We start from the raw sequence: 20,385 nt of genomic DNA on the forward strand, positions 1-20,385 counted from the left end.
AAGGCTTACAGAAGAAACCATAGAAACCTTTGAGATTCTGAGTGAAGGAAAGATTTCTAAGACAAAGTATCAAAAGAATCAACAGTAAAAGTACAAATCAATAGGTTAAATATCAAATTTAAAATGTTCCACTCTTAGAAATACTAAGAAAATTAAAGGACAAACCAAAGACTAGGAGAAAACATAGTCAAAGCATGCATGTGACAAATAACGTGTATGGTGAACACATAAAAAAACCTCTCAAATGAAGGAAAACAATGCAATTTTAGAAATGAACAAAAGATTTAAAGAGCTATTTCAACAAAGAAGATGTAAGAATGACAAGCACACTGAAGGGGCCCAACAGACTGTCATTAGGGAAATGCAGATAAAAGCACAATGGCACAGGGGCCACCTTCCCCTAAGAATGGCTGAAATGATAACGCCGATCACACACCTAATGTTGTCCAGATGTGGCTGAATTAGAACTCACACGCACCGCCAGGAGGAGTGTTAAACACAAACCTACCATATGATCCAACCATTCCATTCCTAGTTATTTACTCAAAAGAAATAAAAGCCTATGTCCATACAAAATCCTGTACACAAATGTCTATAGCAGATTTTTTTTGTAACAACTAAAAACTGGAAACAACTGAAATAGCCATATGAATGAAACAAATATCTTGACTGTGATATATGCACTTGTTGGTGGGAGGTATCATGTACAGGTGCAAATTCCCTATGATGAGAGTTACCATTATGTAAGTATAAAATGTACCAATAAATGCTTTGCTATTAAAAAATTAAAAAGGACTGGGGACGTAGCTCAGGGTCAAGGCCCTGAGTTCAGTCCCCAGTACTGAAAAAAAATTTTAAAAAGAAAAAAGAACAAGAAAAAATCTTACCAAGTTCTAAACTTTAAATATACATCACCTGTAAAGCTTTTTAAAAAACCTGTTAAGATCATAAACCAATCATATCTTTTTGTGGAGTTGTTCAAGACTTAAAAGGAGCAGTCTATCTGAAATTAACAGAAAACTAGAGCACACTATGAGGGAGATGGTATAGGACACTATCAGACAGTGATGGCGAGCCTTTTAGAGACCAAGTGCCCAAACTGCAACCCCAATCCAACTTATTTACCACAAGGTGCCAACATTGCAATTATACCTGAAGATCCAAGGCTCAGCTGGTGGGGAGACTTGGCTCACGTGCCAATAGGGAGGCATCTGTGTGCCACAGGTTTGCCACCACGGCTAGAGGCAAATGGGCGTGGTCTGGTTGGGTGGGAGGCAGAGGAGGAGACTTCTGGGAAGTGAGAAAGAAAGATATTAAGAGGCCATGCTATGCCATCTCATGAGGAAAGGCTGTAGGTTGTAAGAGACCATAAGGCCTTCTAGAGTCTTCTGCTTGACCTTTATCTGAGGTGAGGACCATTCAAAGACTACAGCATAAGATGAATTTTGAAGGGCTTGATCCACAAAGGCTTCCTTAAGGAATTTAGACTTTATCTGAAGCAAGCAAGGTGGTACTGTGTTAGCCAGCTTTCGGTTGCTATAATGAAATATAGGAAATAATCATTTTATAAAGAGCAAAGGTATTTTGGCTCACAGTTTTGAAGTTTTAGGCCCATGGAGAGTTGGCCATGCTACTTTGGGCCTGCAGCAAGACAGCACATCAAGGCGGGGTTATGTGGCAGGACAGAACTGCTTGCCTCGTGACAGGAACCAAAAGAGAAAGGGAGAGGAGACGGGGGTCCCCAACCCCTTCAAAGTCATACCCCAGTGACCTTAGGACTCTCACAAGGCCCTGCCTTGTAAAAAGCCCCATCCCTTCTAATGGGGCCACCCTGGGTACCAAGACTTCAACACACAGAACACTGGGGATGCCTAATGCCTACGTGACAGCAGGTACCAAAAGATTTTAAGCAGGAGAGAAACACGATTGTATCTGCAGCACAGAATGCTCACTTGGTGTCAATGGGGGAAACTACTGGGGTAGGACCGGAGTGGATGGGAAGGCCTGTTGGGAATGAGGGTGGAACGCTGCATCTTCCCACAATGGCCAGGACAGTTCTGCTAGTCCAGCATGGGCTTCTGGAATCACACCACCGTCCCATCAGGAGGTAGACTCCGGGTTTCCCTTCCCTTTGTGAAGGGTAGAGACCTTTGTGACCACCTGGATTAGGCTGGGTGGTGGAAGGATGTTATGTATCATCAAAGTTAGGTCATAAAAGGAGCTTCGGCCCTGCCTGGTCTCTTCCTTCCCATGACAGTTGCCATGGAAAAAGACCAACCACTGCAAAGCACAGGGCGGGAGAGATCAGCACAACTTGAAGCGGGACAGTCAGGAAGGGTGGATGGGGATGACCGGGTTTAAGAACATTAAGGGGGTCAGTGTGATAGTTACGGTGATGATCAGATGTGGAGTTAGGTGGTGGGAGGGCGCCAAAGTTGACTTTGACAGGGAGACAGATGAGTGGTAAGGCCACTTACGAACAAATGTGTTTTGGGGGTGGGCAAGGATGTGTTTAGGATGCGGACGTCAAGGTGGCAGTGTGACATCTGAGTGACAATGCGCATTCGCAGGTGGGTGCAGTAGAGATGAGCAGCTGGGCCTGTCTCTCCATCCCTCCAATGAGCTGAGAATGCTGTGCCTGCTGAGCACAGCAAAGCTTGCATTCTGAACCGAATAGAGTCCTGCCAAAAGTCAGTCCCGCCGGGAGCTGTGAGTGTGATCTCATTGGAGAACAGGGTCTTTACAAATGTAGTCAGTCAAACTGAGATCACAGCGGGCCTGAGGGGTCCCAACCCCATGCCTGCTGTCCTTGCAGGAAGAGGGAAATGTAGGCACGGACACACAGGGACTACTGTATGCAGCACCGGAAACACAGGTTGGGGAGATGCTGGGTCAGGCCAAGGAGCCCACAAAGACCAAACAAGTGAGAGAAGCTGGGTGAGAGGCACGGAACAAGGAACTGACTGCTGATGCTTTCATTCTGAACTCTGGCCTCCAGAACTGTGGTGGAAAAGATTTCTGCTGTCTTGGGCCACCTGTTGAGGGTAACGTGTTACAGCAGCCCTACAAACCTAAAAGCACAGAAATCCCTAACCTTGCAGCCTTGTCTATACCAACACCAAAAAGATGAGACTGCCCAAGGGGGCAGGACTGTGCTGGAACCTGCCTGGGATTCCCTAAGTTTAGGTTGCAGAAGAAGGAAAAGGAATCCACAGAGGAGATCAGGAGGGAGCATCCAGGGAGAGCAGGCTTCTGGTAGCGCGCACACACCCTTCTTAGCCCAGTCAGCTTGGTGCTGAGGGTGAACTTGAACTCTTAAACCACAGTGTGGCTTGCAATCGTAAGAAGAATCACTCTGGGAGAAAGGGGCCAACCCAACACAGCAGATAAGCAAGCTAAGGTCAGTCCTCAGAGAAGTCACAAGCCTAGGCCTGGAGCTTTCTCCGGGAAAGAAATCAAAGTTCCACTCTAGAGTGACATTGGTGGCCCACACTCAGAAAAGAGAATTAAGCAAGGGTTTGGAGCTAAACCCCCAGGAGCCACACAAGATGGACTAGAAGTTCTTCTCCTCCCCACTAGAATCAGAAAAGCAGTGTTTCAGGGCTCCAAGGAACATCTTTTAAGTGGCATGGTGTCTATGACACCGAGTAGACAGGTGTGTGGGGGGAAAATGCAAATGCTACGTGGGACAGGGTTCTAAAATGACCACACAGAAGCCTCTCTGGTCCTCATTCGGATCCTCTGGGGCACAAGCACTGGCCTGGTGGCGGTCGGGCTTGGTAAGAGCTGGCTCTCCGGACACCAGGTGGGCTCCTCATCTGTTTGATGCCGGTCCCAGGACCCCTCCCTTCCCCATCCTGCCTCAGTGCCGATATGCACACTTTCTTCAGCACAAGGGGAAATCAGAAAAAAATATGTTTTTCCCACACTGCTACAAGAAACAAAAGCAAAGTTTTCTGTGTCATGCTGCCAGCATAGTCCTGACCTCTTTTCTTGGGTTTCACTGATTCAAAAGGTGTGAAAATGTAGACAGGCCGTGTACTGAGGTTCACCCTGCAGCCCACAGAAGTGCCAGTTAACCTTGTCACTAGTGGGAGGGAGAAAGTCTCAATTCTGAAAAACAGGCAGCCAAATGCCAAGTATTTTCAAAGCAATCATTAGCATCCCGTGAGTGAGAATCTAATTACAAATTAGCCTAAGCTGGTCTTAAGTGAGCTCCAGAGGACTGTGGTGAGTAATCCACGTCAGCCGTCAGCCGGGGAAGGGTTTCCCCTGCACTGGGCCACCATGAGCTAGCTTTCCCCAACATTCCCAGGCATGCCCGAGGCATGGGAATTCCTGGTGCCAACTATGCGTCTCCGGAAGAGTGATCTTTCCTTGTCTGAGTCCTGTGAGCACCACAGCATATGCCCAAGGGTTTAGTTTATTCCCAGGTGGGAAACCAAACGGCACCAGGGAGAGACGGCCGAGTCCTCAGGGGGACGTCTCTGCTGTGGTTTTCCGGGGGTAGATTTAGCTGGGGAACCGCGCGTTTCCTGGTGCCTATACATGTCACGCCAAGGCCAATACAAGTAACTCTACCCACCAGAGAGCTCTGGCCCCCAAACGGGACGTGACTTTGCTCTGTGTGGCAGGGGGCATCCTGCCCAGCTCTGGAAACTGTGGGTGACAGCTGGGGTCCAGACTGGCAGGGACTGCCTGGGACAGGTGCTGAGTGGCGCTGCACTCATGGTAACGGACCTGACCACGGAATGCCACACAGCCTCCATAAAACAGGACCCCGAGCTCAGGGACCTGGAATAGGGAATATGACACAGGATGAGGGGAAGGAGGAAGGGCAAGCTCGGGAATGTCCATGACACACATGTGTCTGCAAGGCGAGGGATGTCAGCCCGAACTCCTCTTGTCACATGACTCCTCTTCGTTGGCTCTCTCTCCATCTTTGGTTTGGGCAGTCGGTCAGCTTTGGTCTCAATCTGTAATCTTCATTCCATCACAGGGCTCATGCAGCGCAGTTTCTGCACATCTGCTCCCTGACAGTCCTGGAGTTTGACCTCTTGAGGGCTCCATTAGCTGCAGTCTGAGAACAGGACAGAGCAGAGTCCGAATTTCCATCCTCAACCTGGGCACGGCCCTGCTCCCAGCATCCATGATGGAATTGGTCCGGCCACCTGGGCCCCTTCCTCAGCCCCAGCCATGCTGCGATGGTATAGTGTGCAGGCCTGCCCGGTGGGCAGAGACCCAGGGACCAGGGCGGGCCAGGAAGGAGCCTCCTTCTGCTTGCAGTGAGGGGCTGGTGGCACCCGGAAAGAGGAGAGAATGCTCAGGATGAGAAAGGTGGAGGTTGTTGTCTGGCTTGAGACTCACATGCCTGTACTTCCAGCACTCGGAGGCTGAGGCAGGAGAACGGCCACAAGTTCGAGGCCAGCCTGAACTACATAGCAAGAGCCTGTCTAAAAAAGAAAAAAAATTCCTGAGAGATGATTTCAATGCAATAAAATATCAAGCCTAAAATATGCTCCTAAATCTGACACTTTATAACACACGCACACACACAAATGTGAAAAAGTTCATTTAAGCCTCTAAAAATAAACTTGTATATGGTTTTTTCTTCACCCAGATGGTGATATAGCCCAGAAATTCTCTTTAAAAAGGACACACTGCACTGTGGCACAGACGGTAGACTAAGGAATGTCCCCTGCACATGCAGTTCGGCCCTCCACAGAACTCACAGTGACCCACACATTTTAAGAGTCCTGTCCACGTCGGGATCCCCGGAGCCTCTGGCCCTGCTACCTTCCACAGGAAGAGACGGTTTGCAGGCGTGATAAAGCCTTGAGATGGGAGGGCTGTGCCGCCTTACCCACAAGGTGTGTGACCAGGAGCCCTTACAACAGAGGGAAGACAGTGAGATGCTGGAGCACAGCAGGGGCCCCACCTGACCCGACTCAGCCATGTTCACAGGGAGGTAGGGACGGCAAGGGAAAGGATCTCCCCTAAAGGCATCTGGAAGCAACACAACCCTGAACACACCTTCCCATCAGCCCAGGGACTGCAGACTCGTGACTTTCAGAACCGTAGGATAATAAATGCAGGCTGCTGAAAGCCACTGGCTTTGTGGCACTTTATGATACCAGCTGGATTTCAGCACTGCAGTCGACTTCCGTACTGCACAGAATCCACAGGAGTTCCTACGTTTTAGAGTCTTTTCTACCAAAATTGAGAAATAGCAAAGAATGCAAACGACCGTGAACAACAAACATTTTCATTAAATTGCTTGAATTTTTGAGGCTTGGAGGGATGAGCTTAGGCAAGAATTTATGAATCGACACTCGTTACCAAGCGCAAGACCTGTGTTCTCAGGTAGACCCTTCATTTGCTTGTGGTTCCCTTAGCCACACTCTGCCTTCCAGCAGATGTTTTCCCAGGCACAATTTCTTTAAAGCAAATGTGTTCTCCGAAGAGTGCAGACTGGCCAGGACAAAGACCCCTGCCAGGTACAAAGCCGCCTGTGACCGTGATAAAGGCCCCGAGACTGTGGGCTTTGAGAAAGGAAGGGAAAAAGACTAAAAAAGAAAAGAGAAAAATGGGCTGCTCAGTAAGATTCTCCAGGAAGTCCCCTTCACCCGGGCTAATTGAAATCAGGGCGATTAGCATAAGAATGGGTGCATTTTCAGTTTACAGAGCCTCAATGTGAAACGGTCTGATTTAATCCCTTTGATGATTTGGAAGTCCTCCAGGGTGTTGCAGATTTTCCTGCAGCCATGAATATTAATCTTGGGGTGGGCACTGTGGGAAAGAGTTCAGCAAAGGTGGGCCTTCCCCTGCAGGCTCCATAAGGACGCTGCAGAAGCATCAGTCCTGAGGAATGCTGTGTCTTCATAGCCCGGCCTGGAAAGGAGCATGCCTCGCCTCTGTCTCTGTCTCGGAGAGCAGTCTCCATTTGTGTGACCACTTTTTACGCTCTGTACTCAATGTGGACTGCATTCCCAGGGACTGGGCAGTGTCTTCTAGGATCTTCTGCCCTTTTCCCGTTGTGTCTGGAATCCACAGCAAAGGGACAGTACCTCGCCAGGTACTTCACAGGTGCTGAATGCTTGGTACAAAATGAAGACATGATTCTTGATTTGCATAAGCCCATGTGGTCTGTAGGTTCCGCCCTGCATCCCTGTCTACGTCCTGACTGATGTGGCTGTGAAATGAGCCAGAACAGCTGAGCTAGGGGCTGTTAAGTAGGAGACAACACCGTGACTGGTGGGAATTTCTCATACCCCAGCCAAGAAAAAACTCTCTCCAACAGGAGAATATTCCTGCCTTTTTTCAATACAGAAAGGCAGAGACAAGAGCCCCAAGATGAAAAAGGGACACAGGTGAAGGCTAACTCGAGGGGATGCAGTAGTTTGGATCTCGAGTGGTCCCCATGTGGAAAGTGTGGCCTGACGCCTGTGGCACTGTGAGGAAGGGGTGAGATGCTAAGGGCTGGGGCTGAGCGGGGGGTCTTCAGGACTTTGGGGTGCCCTCCAGTGGAGACTGTGGGGCTCCAATCTCTCACTGGATCGCACATTCCCTCCAGAAGCAATGAGGCCACCCGATCATGACAGGAAAGCTCCAAAACCATGAGCCACAACAGACCTTTCCTCTTGAGATGCTGATTATCTAGGGTATTTGTTATAGTAGCAGAAAGCTGACTGATACAATGGGTCACCTTTGACAATTTAATTTTTGTTCACTTAGCAATGAGAAAAATCAGGAAAGTAGAATTATGTAGGAATACCCATCACACACTGGGGGTACACTGGGAAAACAGTTTGCAGTGTGTATCAAGAGCCTTAGAAATGCTTGTGCCCTTTGATCCACTAATTGTCCTTCTGGGAATCTGTTCTGAAATAATCCTAAAAACAGAAAAAAGCTTTAGGCAGAAGGACTATTGATTTACTACTTTATTTTTCTAAGTTATAAGATTATATCTAATAATGAAAACTGAAAATAACCTAGGTATCCAACAAGATTAAGTAAGTTCTGATCTATCAGAGGACTATTGCAACCTCTTGTCGGACCATACAGATGATTTTATAACATGAGAAACACTTGTATTACTGTGTTAAAGAAAAGTATACACATGATGAAATCAATTGGATATTTTCAAATGTGTGGAAATAGGACCAGGAAAGATAGATCTAAAAATCAACAGTAGTGATTCTTTTTGTGGGCAGGCTGGGTCACAGATAAGTCTCCTCCTTCTCTTTCCTGTTTTTCTCTTCTGCCCGGATTTTGACAGTAGACATATTTTTTTGTGTGTTTATCCCGAGGTGAAGGGAGAGCCTTGTTTAGGCCCACGTGTCTGGGGATCCTTGCACAGAGCTGCTCCTAAGTTCCTGCTCGGGGTGCAGGAAGAACACTGCGGCCCAGCCAGCAGAGCCAGGGTGGCCAAGCATGGAGGGTCCCTGCCATTCGCCCCCCAGCAACAGCAGCTGTCCCTTCTCGCTGGCCCAGGAGCAGAGGGTAGCCCTGCTCGGCTTCGGTGATCAGTCACGGGTCAGGTCGCAGTGTGGGGGCTCCACCCCCACTTCCACGACCAGGTCCCCAGGCGCTCCTGCCACGCTCCCTGCCTGTCTCACCCCACCCTTCCCCTGGGGCTGCAGCCGCACCTCCCCACTTCTGCTGGTCTGTTCCGGGGTGAGGCGGCCTCAGAGCTGAGCCCTGCAGGAAGCCAAAGCCCCATTTTGGGGCTGCCGGATGCTTCCCTCCTGCACCCCACTCAAGCGCCAAGACTGTGAGTGAGTGACTGCCAGCCCTGCTGCCTCTACCACCCACCGAGTCCTCCTTCCTCTCTGCAGCAGCCCTGCTTTCTCCCAAGGCCTAGGTCCATCTCTAGGTTTGTCTCAGGGTTTCACCCGTAGCTGAGCAAGCTGCCGAGGCCACACTCTTGACCTGCTCCCCCACTTCCTCAAAGTTCACTGGGGTCCCACGAGGAGCAGGCAGCCATGGCTGGCACTGTGAGAGCCATTTCACCCGGGAGAGTCACCTCATGGCATGGGTGGGTATGGCCAACCGTTCTGTTTACAGATGACACTGCTATGGGAACTAACATGGTCAGAATCGCACACAGAAAGATGGAGGATTTGGAACCAGGTCAGAACTTGCTCATTAACACTACTCCAGGGGTATGGACTCCAAACCACAGGCCCAGGCCTGGGCAGGGCACTGCAAGGGTGAGTGGTAGGGCCATGATAAGCATGGCCAACTGTATTAGTCACATTGCCATCACCTGACACCTGCAACTTAAAGGGTTATTTGGCTCACAGTTTCAGAGGGTTCAGTCCATGACTGGCAGGCTTCCAGGCAGAAATGGCACGGTGGAAGGGTCTGGCAGAGCAAAGCTGTTCAACCCATGGCAGTCAGAAGAGAGAGAGAGAGAGAGAGAGAAGGAAGGAGCCAGGGACAAGAGTGCACCCTTTCCGATCACATCTCTAGTCACCGACCTCCTAACAGCACATTCAGCTAGGAACTCCTCAGTGGATGAGTGTGAGCCCCTAAGATCCAGTCACCCCCAAAAAGCTCCATCTTGGAACTCATAAGGCTTTTGGGGGACATTTTAGATCTAAACTGTCGCACCCACTGACGAGCACATGTCATCTGCATCATGTGGGTCACCCCAAAGCACCATGTGACTTACAGCAGACAATAATGTGGGCCCAGCATCACCAAAGTGATGAGTTTTCCGAGATGCCAGCCAGCGTGGATTTTATGTGCAATCCCCCTGTACTGTAACGCGGGTCCAAACCTTTCAGAAGCACTGGCTGGGCCAGTACCATGCCCCGTGCCCACCAGCTTGCAACTCCAATTCTCGCTGGTGACACGGCGCTCCGCTCCCTTTGAGGGCCCCCGTACCTGCACAATCTCCAGCATCTCCGCCTTGCTGATGTAGCCGTTCCCATCCAGGTCGTACATGCTGAAAGCCCACTTCAGCTTCTGCTCCAGCTTCCCCCTCGATGTCACGCTGAGGGCGATGATGAATTCTCTAAAGTCTATTGTCCCATCGCCATTAGCGTCAAAGGTGCGGAAGACGTGCTCTGCAAATTTGGAAGCATCCCCGTAAGGGAAAAAGTTCCCGTATATTTTCTTAAACTCCTCCATAGACAAATGTCCGCTGGGGCAGTCTCTCAGGAAGCCTTTGTACCACTCCTGGATCTCGTGCTCTGTGAAGTCTGTGCTTTCCAGCAAGTCCTGCATGACCTCGGGCCGCAGCTTGCTGTTCTGTTTCCCCATCCTGGCGACGAGAACTCAGCTGCAGAGAGGAAAGAAAACACGTGTCATGTGCAGAGCTGCTCTTCCATCTGATCACCTGTGATTATGCCTCAGGAGAAAAAAAAGGCAAGCAAACAAGCAAGCCAACGCTGCTCTAGTCCGGTAACACTGGCTCCCCCAAGTTGCAGAAGCGCTCTAAGAAGGCTGGGGTTCTACTACGGAATCCAAGTAATAGCAGAAGTAAAGGAGAGGAAGAGGAAGAGGAAGCGAGAGACCAAGACAGAAGATAGCATATTTTGTTGCTCAAATATTTTCAAGCGAGGTGAAACATAAGTTGATTTGTTTTCTGATTCTGCGTTGGAGGCTGAACCTGGCTCTGGCTTTGCTCTTTGCTGAGAGAACGGACAACCTCTTTTCCCATTAGCATGATCCATAGCTGTGGGATGGGGTTGAGTTTGGAGGCTCCTCGGTGTGCTGAATCAAGCAAACCCCACTTTCTACAAGAGCTAAATTAAACTACAACTCTAAATAGAGCACAAATAGAATTTATAAATTGAGCGTTCCAGTAACTTTCTCTTCCCTCTCGTGATTTTTTTTTTCCATGAAGATTAAGAAAAAATAGAGAGGCTGGTTTGTATTAGAATTTTAAAACTGTCATTTGGTTGCTAAGCTGGCAATTTGCCTGAGGCCAGAACTCAGAAACATGAGGTAATACATAATACATGGGTTTACAGAGCTCCAAAACATTTAATGGAATTTACAAGTAATTTCAAGTTTTCCTTTTGGGGCAATCTTTAGAATGTGGTGCTCAATCAAATCACTATTATTACAGTTTTGTTATTTGCAAATCAACTGGGCCTGGCCTTGGGGGAAGATTGCCATTTTCATATTTAAACCTAATCCTTTGAAGAATGATTTGTTTCCTTGCATATACAAAGCACTGTTTCTTCAAAACGAACTTAAGTTCTTTTCCCAATACTTAAGAAGTGCTCTCATTTATTAGCTGTTTTTCACTAAAAACAAATTGCCTCAACATTTGGCTTCGCCTCCTACTGAGGCTGATCTGGGAGCAGCTATTTTTCTGTAAACAGTAATTACACCACATTTACAAAATCATTAGCACTGAAAGGCCATAACACAAACAAGGCAGAGGAGCACAAAATAAGTTATTTGAGAAGCGGGCGTTTGCAATTTAGTCCAGAATTTGTTTCAGTAGATAACTGCAACACTTTCCTGAGTGGGATGACTAAACTTAAGGAAACCATCTGGATGCAGTTAGACAGTGTGACAAATCTGAGGTGGCTGGGACAGTCTCACTGCTTGGAGGAGCAGGAGGAAGAGACAGGAATGCTTGACAATACCTTGTGGAAGACAAGAATCTCTGTCTGAAACTCCCGTTGAAGGACTAAGGACGGGGCCAGAGAATGACACCAGTTAGCAGCCTATGACTGCTAAAGTTGCACCTATGACTAACTAAAGTTGCATCTCAGGGCAAATGCTCTTCATTGCCCCATGCAGTCATTCCAGGACTGAGCTGGTGTCAGAACACAGTTGGGAAAAGCTCAAGATACAGAGTAAACTACACTTGGCTTCAAAGCCTGGCCCGCTGTTGACTAGTTACTGGGTAAGCCATTTAGCTTAATGGTGCACCTCGGATTTCTCATCCGTAACATGAATTCAGCCGTCCAAAACTGCGCGCGATAGTCCTAGCTGAGAAACCCCATGTTTGTTTGGTAGGGACAAACTCTGGTGAATGAAAGTAACATCTTGTCCTTGATGGTTGCTATGGTTCTGCTCTGGTTTGCCCCCAAAGATCAGTGTTCTGGCAGCAGTCCCCAGCGTGATAGTATGAGGTTATGGGGTGCAGTGCTCATCCGTGGGTCGGGAATGGGTCAGGGCTCCTGGGTAGCTCACTCCCCAGGCCAGTGGATGGGTACAGAGGAGCCAGCGTGGCTTTCCAGCCTCTTGATTCTGTCTTGCCTGTCACCTCTCTCTCTCTGTCCTGTGGGCCACCTGCCAGCTTATGATACAGCCACAAGCCCCTCACCAGAGCCCACAGGTGGGGCTGCCCGGTGTTGGCCTTTCAGCCTTCCAAACTATACCAAATACTCTTTTCTGCGTTAAGGTTCTCAGTCTCCCTTACTTTGTTACAGTAACACCAAACAGACCAAGACAGTGGCCTTTTCATAGTTATTCTACGGAACCTTCACGGCAGCTCTGTGTGATGGGCAGGGCAGCCTTTTCCACTTTCAAAGCAAAACAATGAATCCTCAGAGAGGCTAAGTGAGTGGTCCCAGGCCACACAGCTTAGGTTGCTGTCTGGTAGCCCACTGGTTTTTCCACCCTGCCCTATGCCCTACTAGGCACGAAGCACAGGCAGAAATTATAACAGTTTGGTAATCATTCAGGAGGAAGCAGAAAGGAGGGAGCACACACCTTACTGTAATCATACTCTCCATGAACAGGTGCCCAGTGCCCACAGGAGGGTGTGTGAGGCACAGGGAGCAAAGGGCAAAATCCTCCCTCCCAGAGAGCTCACCGTCTAGGGAAAGCGATGCTGCAAGTAAGAAAAGTAAGTGAGACATCCACTAGTCACGCACCAAGGAGAAAAGTAGAGAAGAGGAGAAGGTGGGCAGCGGGGTGAGGGACAGGTGTCAGAATTCTAAATCACAAGCCCGGGAGGCCTTGCTAAGAAAGTGACCTCGAAAAGCCCTGAGCGAGTGAGGCAGAGTTGGGAGAGCCCAGCAGAGGCTGGTCCGGCAGAGACAGCAGTGGGTGCTGAGGTCAGAACTGAGGCCGTGCGCAGCCGGAGCAGGCTGGGCGGGAGAGGAACTGGGGCCAGACGACGAGGCTCACAGAGGAGACCAGAAAGACTTGGGCTGTTACTGTGCGCTTTGAGCGGAGAGGGGGATGCGGTGGCTTACATGCTGCCAGGTCGCTGTGCCACAGAGGCAAGGGCAGGCTGAGGAGGAAGGGGTAGAAGAGACCAGCAGAAAGGCCCACAGCCACATGGCAGGGCGAGGCGGCTGGAACCGGGGAGGATGCACAGGCTGTGGGCACAGCCGAAGACGAAGCCTGAAGGACTGGCTGAGGGTTCAGTGTAGGAAGGGAACAAAGAACAGCAGGGGACTGCAACCCTAAGGTTTTGGCCTGTGTTGGCTACTTTTCTCCCACTGTGGAGACAAAATACCTGACACCCAAAGGCAAAGGAGGGAAGGTTATTTAGCTCACAGTATGCAGAGGTTTCAGTCTATAATCGGCTGGCTCCAAGGCAGGGTGACACATGGCAGAGGGGCAACAGTGCATGGTGGCCGACAGGAGATAACAACACAACAAGGGGAAGACAAGTCTCTTTCGTCCCTTGTATTGTATCCAGGCTGTGGGGATTAGGGCGGGGCCAAGCCAAGCAGTGAACTGATCTACTTACTGATCACCAGCCATGAATCCCAGCATCACACACTCCAGATCCAGCCACCTCTGACAGAGCCCCACCTCTGACCACATGAGGCTTTGGGGGGACATCTGGACACAAATCATAGCATGCCCTGAGCAACTACAGTAAGTCTGAGGATGACACTGACATTGACAGAATGGGGAAAATGGCAGAGAGGCAAGGCTTTGGGGTGAGTCAAGGGACAGGGACATCAGTACTTAGCTGTGCAGTCTTAATACTGAAAGGCTGGTTACACATCCAGGTGGAGACGGCAGGCAGCCAGGTGGACACATAAGTCTCAAGTTAGAGGACCTGTGCTGGTTAATCTCAACTTCCTCATAAGTGGAAACTTGGCTGGATGAGGAGACTCCTGGAGAGGTGACTGATCCTGGGGGCACACTCAGTAGTGGGTTCACCCTCTGACGTTCATGGCTAGAGGAGGCGGGTCCCTGGGGTCCTGCCTTTCAGAGGTGTATCTCTTCCCATTCTCTGCTTCCTGGCCGCCATGAACTATGTGGCTTTGCTCTGCCAGGCCCCTCTGCCATGACATCTCTTCCTTGGAGCCAGCTGACATGGACTGAAGCTTCTCAAACCGTGAGCTTCTCTCCTCTCTGAAGTTGTGTGTGTCAGGGATTTTGTGCAGCAATGGGAAGGCTGACTGATACAGAGGCAAGGTGCACTCAGCAGTCATGAGCAGATTCATGGGTTTATGGCCAGAGCCAACCTGACTGAGGACTGAGCCTTTGGTCACTCTGACATGGAGACAGGGAGATGGGATGGAACCAGTAGAGGAGGAGAGGGGGCGGCTGGCCAGACGGTGAGAAAATATAGAGGCAGAGCCTGCATTGTCCTCAATGTGTGCTTTTTATACTCAACTGAAAGTGCTCAGTGCCACAAAACAAATCAGACTTGGAGCTCTTGGTTTCTTGTGTGAATCCTGTGATCTCTCACCGACCCCAACCTGCCTGCCTCAGTGAAGGAAACCATCCCCCACCCAGCTGCTCATCTCTGTGGTTCTCTTCCCTGTGGTCCCATCACTGTGTGCTGTTGATTCTGGGCCCCAAATTTCTCCCAATCCAGTCATGGTCACATCTGCTTTGCCATCACACCAGTCCCAGTGGCACCATCTCCTTCCTGGTCCCCTCCCGTGCTCTCTTCACTGGACTCTCACGGTATACTCCTGTCCTAGTCTAATCTCACTCAGCCTCCCAGGGCGACGGTCTAGAAACAAGCCAGACAGGGTCACAGCTCTGCATAAAGTTCTACACAGGTTCCCAACACTCCTGGGACATAGTCCGAGTCCCTCCATGGCCACCAGGCTGTGTGGGGGCCCAGGCCACCTCTGTTTCTCTCTCCGAACCTCTCTGTCTCTGTTCCAGTGCCCCGGCCTCCCAGATATCCCTCCCTTCCCTGGCATGGCCTTTGTGTCAGTCCTGCATGTCTCCCAGGGCTCAAAGAATAAATCCGGGGTTAATACAACCAATGAAAGAGGAAAAGCATATGACGAGAGAAGACACCAAATCACCAACAGAGGGGCAGGAATCCAAAATACAAGGTCAACTTTCCATTTAAAAAGAAAAATAAAGGAGTAGCAACTGAAAAGGATGTCAGCATGAAAGGAAATGGCAGCTGGACAGTCTTGGACTCTGTTGAATCTGTGCAGCGAAAGGTCTGTTTCGTAGCATTTCTATCGTTCCTCATGAACTTCTGAGGATGCTGTGATTTAATTCCTCAGAGACCTGAATCAGATTTTCCAGGGAAAAGCTCACAGCTCACCCTGGACAGCCTGGCCAACTGCGGAGGAAAAGTCACAAAGTGAGGTCTCCTAAAGTGGAATTCACAAGGTGCTAAGCTAAGCCAAGCAGGGCTGCAGCGAGGTGCATGGAAAGGACAAGGTTAATTAAAACCCTCCCCTCACTTGTCCACTCAGAGCGGCTGAGAATCGGCAACACACGGAATATCTAATTTATTAAACGTAACTGGATAAAGGCCCCTAAAATGTAGGAAGGAAATCGTGAAAGCCACAGATGAAGGGAAATATGCCTTCATTTACCATGACTTAGACACTGGGCATTTCAGCCACCCACATGGTACTGGTGGCTAAAATCCACAACTTCATTTCTAGGTCAGTTGTCTTTGTCACTGGGGGAAAAAGAATATGACTAAATAAACCCTGACCAGCTCACTGTTCCAGAACTCCCCTTTAACAGAACCAGAGGGATCTGAAAGGAGACCACACACAAACCAACATATTTACACACGACACAAATCAGGACACAAAACCCAGTGGCCCGTGAAGGGGAAAACCGAAGAGGGTTGTCTGTACTACTCAACATCTATCCTCTTCCCCTGTGCGGCGAGATGGGCCGAGGTGAGGGAACAGACCCACACCCACGCGGGTCACAGAGCGGCCCTGTGGCTGTGGGAAACACTTCCCCCAGGAAGGGCTCTCGGGTCCCTCGGGGACTGCACCCCTGCACTTGCTTCCCTGCAGAGGGCGACTGCCTTTGGGATAAGGCCCGAACTGGTACCAAAGATCTACCCAGCAGGAGACTTAGTAGACACATGTGGTTCTTCCTTTGCCTCCAGTGGAGTGAGAAGCAGCCCAGGAAGTCACGTGGTCCCCTCAGAGGAAGCAGGGTTACAGCTTCCGCCAGGGCTCTGAGGTGGCTCCGCAGAGAGGGCCTGGTCTTCAGCTTTCCCAAGTTTCAATGCCCACATTACTCCCCATAAAATATGTATTTCTGATAAGAATCTGAACATTATCTAACAACGACTGTCTCACCCCTCCCCAAATACGGAAATGCCATCTTTGTTTGGCTGATTAACAAAAGTAAACATCATTATAGTGGCCTCCGTTTTCCACAGGGAATTCAGTCCAGGACACCCAGATCCTACCAGACCCCAGAGACTTGTGCCTTTCCCTTTGCACACATACCTGTGATCAGTTTAACTTACAAATTGGGCAGAGTGAGACATTAGCAACAGTAAACTATGATAAAATAGAGCAATCATAACAATACACTATAATAAAAGTTATTTAAAACTTATAAAGTATTTGCTTCTGGAATTTTCCACGTGACCTATTCGGACATAGTTAATCATGGTAACTGAACTGCAGAAAGTGAAGCCACAGTCAAGGGGGATGGTAAGAAATCCAAGTAGAAAGGGGTGTAAAAATGAGAACGTGAACACCCTTGTGATCCAGTGGCACCCTACAGAAAATAGCCAGTCCCACCTGTTTAATTTACATGCCCTGGATCATCCTAGACACTTACATGCGTGTTGTAAATTCTATACATTCTCACCATTAATGGGACCACATCGCATACTTAGAAGGGCATTATGAACACTCCTCCATGTAATACCTCTGGGAGGATCTTGTCTTTTTAAATGGCTGAATTTCATTTATTGATTGATTGAACAATTGCAAGCACTACTTCTGCTGAGCATTGAATTAAGTAACAGATCCAGTGGCGAACAATGTGAGGCATATAGTTCTTTGGTATTTTATTATGTAGAATATATTTAACTGATTTCCCTTTATAGACATTTAGGTTGATTCTATTTTTCTCTTATTTCCTTGGCATTTATCTTAGCCATGGTTCCTTAAGCAGAATTTATTGCAAAGATCTTCCTGACATCAGTTTCAGTTATAGTGATCTTTAGAAACTTCCTTACAAGCTCCCCAATAAGCCATTTTCCTCTGGAGACTTTGTATCCTCACAGTGACAGAATTGGAGCTGAAACTGGAATTCTGTCCCCTTCCTGTCTTCCTAAGTTTCAGGGACACATATGTGACTGAATTGGCATTCATTCTTCGGTGCCTAGGAGGACACACCTCCCACTGCAGCCTGAAGAGATGTGTTACTTCAGCAGCTCCGAAATCTTCTGTTGCTTCAGCCTCAACTCCTGGCTTTTCAAGGCATCGCCTTTTCCTGCAGCCTCAAGCCCAGCTCATGGCTCTCCGCCCTCACGCTCTCCTGGACCAGGAAGCAGAGGTGCCTGATGCCGTGTGCTCAAGGTGCCCCTGAGCACGGGACGGGCGTCATGTGAGACAGTCACTGTGTAGGCAATGGGCAGGCACAACCTGATGAGACTAGCGTCTCCTGTCTGATGCTGAGTTCAATGATGAGGAAGCGTCTGTCTTGCTTCATACTCTATCTCTGGCACCTAGCACCACTCTTGAAAATACTGTGTGCTCAAGAAGCATCTGTTGTCATTGACAAGAATTTTCTTCCACCCCAGGGTTGGGCTCTGCTGTCCTGGATCGCAGCACACAGCTCTCCTTTGCTGGACACAGCTCTGCCTCCAGGGCCATGTTCCCTGGAGACCAGACCACGCACTCAAGGAATTCTGCAGCAGGAACGGATACTTTCCAGACACGACCACGCCACATTTCAGCTACTACCAGGCCAAAAAAGTGTTTTCTAAGATCATTCTGAACCTCAATATAGAAACCTGTGTCCTTACCATGGTGTTTCCTAAGAAAAATCTTACTGATAAGATGATTTGTATTGAGTTTGCACCATATGGCCCCAAAGCTTCTAGAATAATACTAAGCTCAGATAAAAGAGAAGCTGAAACAATGGCCAGTCCCAAATTAGAGGGAAGTGCCCAAAATTTGTTAAGGGAGGAGAAGAAGAGAAAGATGAAGGAAGAAAGAAAGAAAGGGAGGGAGGGAAGGAAGATACTTGTTAGGGTGGAGATAAGAATGACATGATAGATTTAAGGAAGCTTAGCAAGTAACAAGTAGTAAAGAAAATACAACGCCAGCAGTGGCCGGAACCAGCTAGTCATGTCTGCTGTGCCAACCCCAGCAGCCACCCAGTAGTCTGGGAAGACAGACACAAGAACGGGAAGTTTATGGCGGCTCACCCTCTGCTTAAGCTTCTCAACTACTAAATGAGAGCATTTATTAAAGAAAGCTTTGCTCCTACTGCTTTACCAAGTCCCATATGGAAGGCGACACTTCAGGTGGCTTTGAGCACCTCCTGTCACCCAGGCCACTGGTACCAAGGGTGAAGTCTCCCCGGCACAGATGTGGGGCAGGGGACACTGCTGGCAGGGGTGTAAATGAAGCATCTCGGGAGAAAGCTAGGACAGGAGGGCCTCTGCAGGTCGGCAGGCAGGTGCTTGATGCCACCTGAAGTAAACGTCTTACGATTGTCTTCTTTCCCCAGAGCTCTCTCCCCAGTCTGGAGGGTTCCCAGATACCTGCTGGAGCTGCCAGATAAAATACAGGGGTCCAGATGACCGAGCAGGGACTTCTCAGAAGAAAACATACGAACAAGTAACAAACGATGGCAAATACTCAACAACACTGTCATCAGGGAGATGCAAATCAAGACCACAATGGGATGTCATTTACTCCCGTTAGGGTGGCTGTTATGTAAAAGACAAAAAGTAGCAAAGGCTGGCCAGGGTGTGGAGAAAGGGAGCCTTCATACATGGATACACAGCCAGGTAGGGATGTAAATTAGTGCAGCCACATTGGAAAACATCTGGTGGTTCCTCAAAATACTAAAAATAGCACTACCAGGTGATCCAGCAATCCCACTACTGGGTACCCATCCAAAAAAAAAAAAATGAAATCAGTCTTCAAAGATATGCCTGCACTCACATGTTCATTGTAGTATTGTTCACAATAGCCAAAATGTAGGATCAACCAATGCCAATCAACCATTGGCAGGTGAATGGAGGAAGAGAATTCAGTTAATGCACCTGTGAAATATTAGTTACCTGTAACAATGAATTCCTGTCATTTGCAGCAGCATGGCTAGAACTGCAGGACGTCATGTTAAGTGAAGCCAGCCGGGAACAAAAAGATAAATCCCACACGTTCTCATGACTGTGTGGAAGCTAAAAAGCAGACCCAATAATAGAGTGGAGCTGGTTGTGGTGCTGGCCACCTGTAATCCTAGCACTCAGGAGGCTGAGGCAGAACGATTGCCATGAGTTCAAGGCCAGCCTAAACTACATGGTAAGACCCTGTCTCAAAAAAGAACTAGAGCAGAATAATGGCTACTAGAAGTTAGGAAAGAGCAGAGCAGAGGAGATAGAGAGAGGTTAGATAACGGCATTGAATTAGGAGGAATTATTTTAGTGTCTTATAGTACAATAGGGTAACTATAGTCTCTCATAATTTATCATATATTCAAAATAACTGGAAGAGTTCAAAAGTTCTCAGCACATAGAAACGACGATTTGTTTGGAGAGACAGAAGTGCCAGTTACCACCACTGGATCACCACACACTGACACACGTATTGAATTATACTGTACCCCTCAGATACGTAAAGCTGTATGCATCAATAGAAACAAACTGATCAACTGACAAAAATACAGGACGCCAGCTAAGTCTGAATTCCAGATAAGCAGCCAGCAACTTTTTTACAAACTTACAATAAGTTATGTGTTATTTGAAATGCAAACTGAACCGAGCATGCGTATTTTCATTTGCTGACTGTAGCAATCCACAGAATTCATGGTGTCCTCCCCTCCTTCTGACACCCTGGTTCGTGGATGCCTGACAGCCCGTGGACTCCGCTACGTCGGGGTTCTAGTGTCTCCACCACCGCCCCGAGGCAGTGTCCGTCGGGTTAGGAGGGAGCCACCTTCTCCCTCCGTCCACCTCACTGGGACTCTCGTTTCCAGCAGAGGCTGCTCGGTTCCACGCCTCTGTAACAGTCTGGTCAGAGTTTT

The 20,385-nt window shown here is 48.8% G+C and overlaps 1 protein-coding gene across 4 annotated transcripts in view; it reads right to left on the reverse strand.

Annotated features, from left to right (window-relative positions):
* The window catches only part of Ncald (neurocalcin delta), a 383,940-nt gene that overhangs the window by 12,885 nt on the left and 350,670 nt on the right, over nucleotides 1-20,385 (reverse strand). For all 4 annotated transcript variants that reach the window (XM_087190755.1, XM_004850229.4, XM_021262740.2 and 1 more), the window contains one exon: nucleotides 9,892-10,288. In XM_087190755.1, the coding sequence (XP_087046881.1) occupies nucleotides 9,892-10,269 (378 nt within the window). In that variant the 5' untranslated portion in view covers nucleotides 10,270-10,288. The remainder of the gene's footprint in view (nucleotides 1-9,891; nucleotides 10,289-20,385) is intronic.

The sequence above is a fragment of the Heterocephalus glaber genome, unplaced genomic scaffold, assembly GCF_053883595.1.
Source record: "Heterocephalus glaber isolate CG9 unplaced genomic scaffold, H.glaber_assembly_v1.0 deba00001556, whole genome shotgun sequence".
Taxonomy (NCBI): Eukaryota; Metazoa; Chordata; class Mammalia; order Rodentia; family Bathyergidae; genus Heterocephalus; species Heterocephalus glaber.